At 32.0% G+C, this 4,393-nt stretch overlaps 1 protein-coding gene across 1 annotated transcript in view; it reads left to right on the top strand.

Annotated features, from left to right (window-relative positions):
- The window catches only part of LOC106478908, a 159,859-nt gene that overhangs the window by 117,590 nt on the left and 37,876 nt on the right, over positions 1-4,393 (top strand). The window contains exon 2 of the mRNA XM_022382614.1: positions 1,495-1,700. Coding sequence (XP_022238322.1) covers positions 1,495-1,700 — 206 coding nt within the window. The remainder of the gene's footprint in view (positions 1-1,494; positions 1,701-4,393) is intronic.

Raw genomic sequence — 4,393 nt, 5'->3', positions numbered from 1 at the left:
TGGATGGTGTTGGCAAGTTACCTTTCTTCTAATTTATCATGGATGGTGTTGGAGCTTGTCCATGATAGACTAGAGGAAAGGTGGTAACTTGTCAACACCATATCTTGTCAACACCATCCATGATAAATTAGAAGAAACCATGATAGACTAGAGGAAAGGTTGATAGACTAGAGGAAAGGTATCTTGCCAACACCATCAACACCATCCATGATAAATTAGAAGAAAGGTAACTTGCCAACACCATCCAAAATATATTAAACAGACGTATGTGACTCTTTGATTATCTGAAACAATTAACACCCTTACTAACAATAGATTAAACAGACGTATATGACTCCTTGATTATCTGAAACAATTAACACCCGTACTAACAATATATTAAACAAACGTATATGACTCTTTGATTATCTGCAACAATTAACACCTCTACTAACAATATATTAAACAGACGTATATGACTCTTTGATTATCTGCAACAATTAACACCTCTACTAACAAGATATTAAACAGACGTGTATGACACTCTGATGATCAGGAACAGTTAACACCCCTATACTATAACATGGTATTAAACAGACGTCTATGACCAACATGAGTTATGTTCGCCTATTTTGAGTGCTTTTAGTGGTATATGTGTGATGTGTAAGTAATGCCTATTTCTGGATAACTTATTATAGGACCTTGGAATAAACTATACTCATATGAATACACAATGCACTAATGTTATTATTCAAAGTTTAACAAATGTTATTGTATACTTGAACACTAACTTATATTTCAAGTATAAGAATATCTCTAAATATAACAGATTGCTAATCGTTATACTTGACGCTTTCTTTTTCTAGCTAATTAAAATTTGCTAATTGTTTCCAAATGACGTCAGCTGAAGTCTGAACTGACATGAATGATGGGATAAGCCAACTGAATTATGTGAAATAGTGATGAGATGCTTACACTTTATACCTTTAAAGCAAGAATGGACTATTGTCTGGTCTAGCTGAAGTTTTGAACATTAATGTTCGTCCCATTTAATCGACTATGAACTTCAAGCCTATCGAAACTTCTGTATAAAATCCTATCGACTATATTCTTATCACGTCCTATAATTCCGTGTTGAAAATCTTTTAAATTAAAAATCATAAAAATATTGATTATGGTTTTGTTCCTGATAATAGGAGCCAACATCTTGAATAAAACACACAAAAAAAAAGTTTGCCATGCTTAGGCAGCCAATGTGTGAACATACTGTATACTTTTCCAATAGATTAATTGTGTTTCAGAGACCTGCAAGACAAAATAAAGCTGAGTTATAGATTAATTAAAACTGGGGTCTTTGTGTTTTTCACTGGAGATATTGTATCTTCGATTATGCATTTATGAAGACATTCAATCATGAAACGAAACCCTGAACTAAACGTTTCATAAAAGAGATTGAATAATAATGTTGAATGAGAGCTTAAGTATTCAATAACATAAAACTTCTTTTGTATACAGGGTCACACAGTCTCAAGCTCGTTGAGCTAAATGTTCCTGAAGGAGTTGCCCGTGGTGCCCCCGTGTGGATGTATTGTGGATATAACTTGGAGGGAGATGAGTTGTACTCCGTGAAGTGGTACAAAAATAATGTGGAGTTTTATAGGTTTTTGCCAAGTGACAAACCGCCTGGACAGAAGTACGATCTTCTAGGAGTACACATCAATGTAAGTAAAATTAAGTTCAGTACCAAAGTACAGTATAGAAGTTTGGTATTCTGTGGTTACACAACAATGTAAGTAAAACTAAGTTCAGTTTTAACCTACAGAATAGAAGTATGGTGATATTTGGTTACACAACAATGTAAGTAAAACTAAGTTCAGTTTTAACCTACAGAATAGAAGTATGGTGATATTTGGTTACACAACAATGAAAGTAAAACTAAGTTCAGTTTTAAACTACAAAATAGAAGTTTGGTAATATTTGGTTACACAACAATGAAAGTAAAACTAAGTTCAGTTTTAACCTACAGAATAGAAGTATGGTGATATTTGGTTACACAACAATGAAAGTAAAAGTAAATTCAGTATTAAACTACAAAATAGAAGTATGGTGATATTTGGTTACACAACAATGAAAGTAAAAGTAAATTCAGTATTAAACTACAAAATAGAAGTATGGTGATATTTGGTTACACAACAATGAAAGTAAAATTAAGTTCAGTATTTATCTATGGAATGGAAGTATGTTAATCTGTGGTTACACAACAATGTAAATAAACCTAAGTTCAGTACCAACTTACAGTATAAAGGTATGGTAATATGTGGTTATTTAACAATGAAAGTAAAACAGATTTTTTGTACCAACCAACACTATAAAAATTTGATATTCTGAGTTATACAACCATATATGTAAAACTAATTTTCGTTTCAACCTGTATAGTACACATACTATTTGTAATAAAAATTTAATAAGTTCTGTAAGAAAAAAATTAAAATCGATTAATATATGTTTTCTGGATATAGTCCTCATTTTCCATTAATCAGGTTAGACAAAAACAAGAAGAAACATCTTGCGCATTGATTAGTCCAACCAAATGTTTCGTTCCATAGTGAGCAGACTCGTTAGATCGATCCTAAACTTAGAAAGATTTAACCTTTGACTTAAGGGGACAAAATAAAATGTGGATATCAAAGCTGCTCAATATGTTGAAGTTAACAATATTTGAGACGATGGATGCACTATTTACGATGCTGGTCAAATAATTCTATAAGAAGTGGACAACACAGAGAATATATGTTTGATTGTTTCATTCATAATTTTGTACAAAGATACGTAGTCGTTTTTCTGGCAGCTGACTGCAAACCAGGGATCCTCAGGTTCACAGTCAAGACACACTAACCACTTTGCCTCGCTCAGAAAACATGTGATCTTCACAATGGAGGTATAGAAACACTCTTTAAGTATATATTGATAATTATGAGAGTATTGGTTTGTTGTACACAGATCTTGAACATAAATTAAGATAGCAAGAAGGAAAAGTGCTCGTATTAACTTACAGCAACCGATAAATGTTTCTTACTAAGGAAAGGTTTATGAAGTAAAAACCCAGAAAATGTGATTCTTCGAAAAATGAGAAAAACACTGACTTGAGTATAAATACAGGTACACCATGAATTAATTATTATAGAGCAAACAGTTACGAAACAACTGACTACGATACAAAGTATATAAAACGGATGAAACAAGGGCCTACGAATGATACGATCCAAAGTGTATAAATCGGCTGTATTGATAGCCTTTGAAAGAATTAAGTGCGATTAAAATAGTATAAAACGGTGGTTAGCAAGGACCTATGAAAAAAAACTGATTATATACAAAGTGTATGAAATGGCTGGAAGCAGGGCCTACGAAAGAACTAGTTACGATACAAAGTGTATAAATCGGCTGTATACAGGGCCTATAAAATAATTAAGTGTGATTAAAAGAGTAAAAAACGGCTGTTAACAGAGGCCTATGAAAAAACTGATTATGATACCAAATGTATAAGTCGTGTAAAAGAACTTATTACGATATAAAATACTTAAGGAAGCAATGAGCAGAGATTAACATAAGAAGATGTAAAAAAAAAGAATGAAAGATGAGATAGAACTAGAATATGATGGTAAAATCTTGAACTGGGAAGTATAAGTAAGAAAAGGTTATATGTATTAGGGATGTAAAATAAAACAGAGAATACAATACAAGGCGTATCAAGAAAGGAGATAATTATATAACACAAAGTGTAGGAAGGAAGGGGTTGGATTCGAAATTATGTAGTACGACACAAATAGATTTGTTAAAAGCCAATACTTAAAATGTAAATATTACCCAAAGCAATTTTTTGCGTTAAGCAGGGTCGTTGAAAAAGAAAGCTTGTTACAGTGTTTTGATATAAAACAAAAACGTATATCAACAGAGGGAAAAGCGCTTTATATAGTATTTTTATGTAAATATAAGGCCTACAAATCACGATGAGACGAAATACCGTGATCTTGTGTTAAGCTGAGACGTTAAAAAAGAAACGTACGACAAAAACGAGAATTTTATAAACCGAAGAAGTGAAAGAAGGAACAGTTGGTTTTGTTGAATTTCTATCAAAGATACTCGAAGATTATCTGCGCTAATCGTCCATAATTTTGAACTGATAGACTAGAGGAAAGATAGCTTGTATTATCTGAAACAATTAACACCCGTACTAGCCAAAGAGTCATATACGTCTGTTTAATATCTTGTTAGTAGAGGTGTTAATTGTTTCAGATAATCAAAGAGTCATATACGTTTGTTTAATATATTGTTAGTACGGGTGTTAATTGTTTCAGATAATCAAAGAGTCATATACGTTTGTTTAATATATTGTTAGTACGGGTGTTAATTGTTT

This window comes from Limulus polyphemus, unplaced genomic scaffold, assembly GCF_000517525.1.
Source record: "Limulus polyphemus unplaced genomic scaffold, Limulus_polyphemus-2.1.2 Scaffold262, whole genome shotgun sequence".
Lineage (NCBI taxonomy): Eukaryota > Metazoa > Arthropoda > Merostomata > Xiphosura > Limulidae > Limulus > Limulus polyphemus.
Note: the sequence above shows the minus strand (reverse complement) of the source record. Positions and strands in the feature narration are given on the sequence as shown.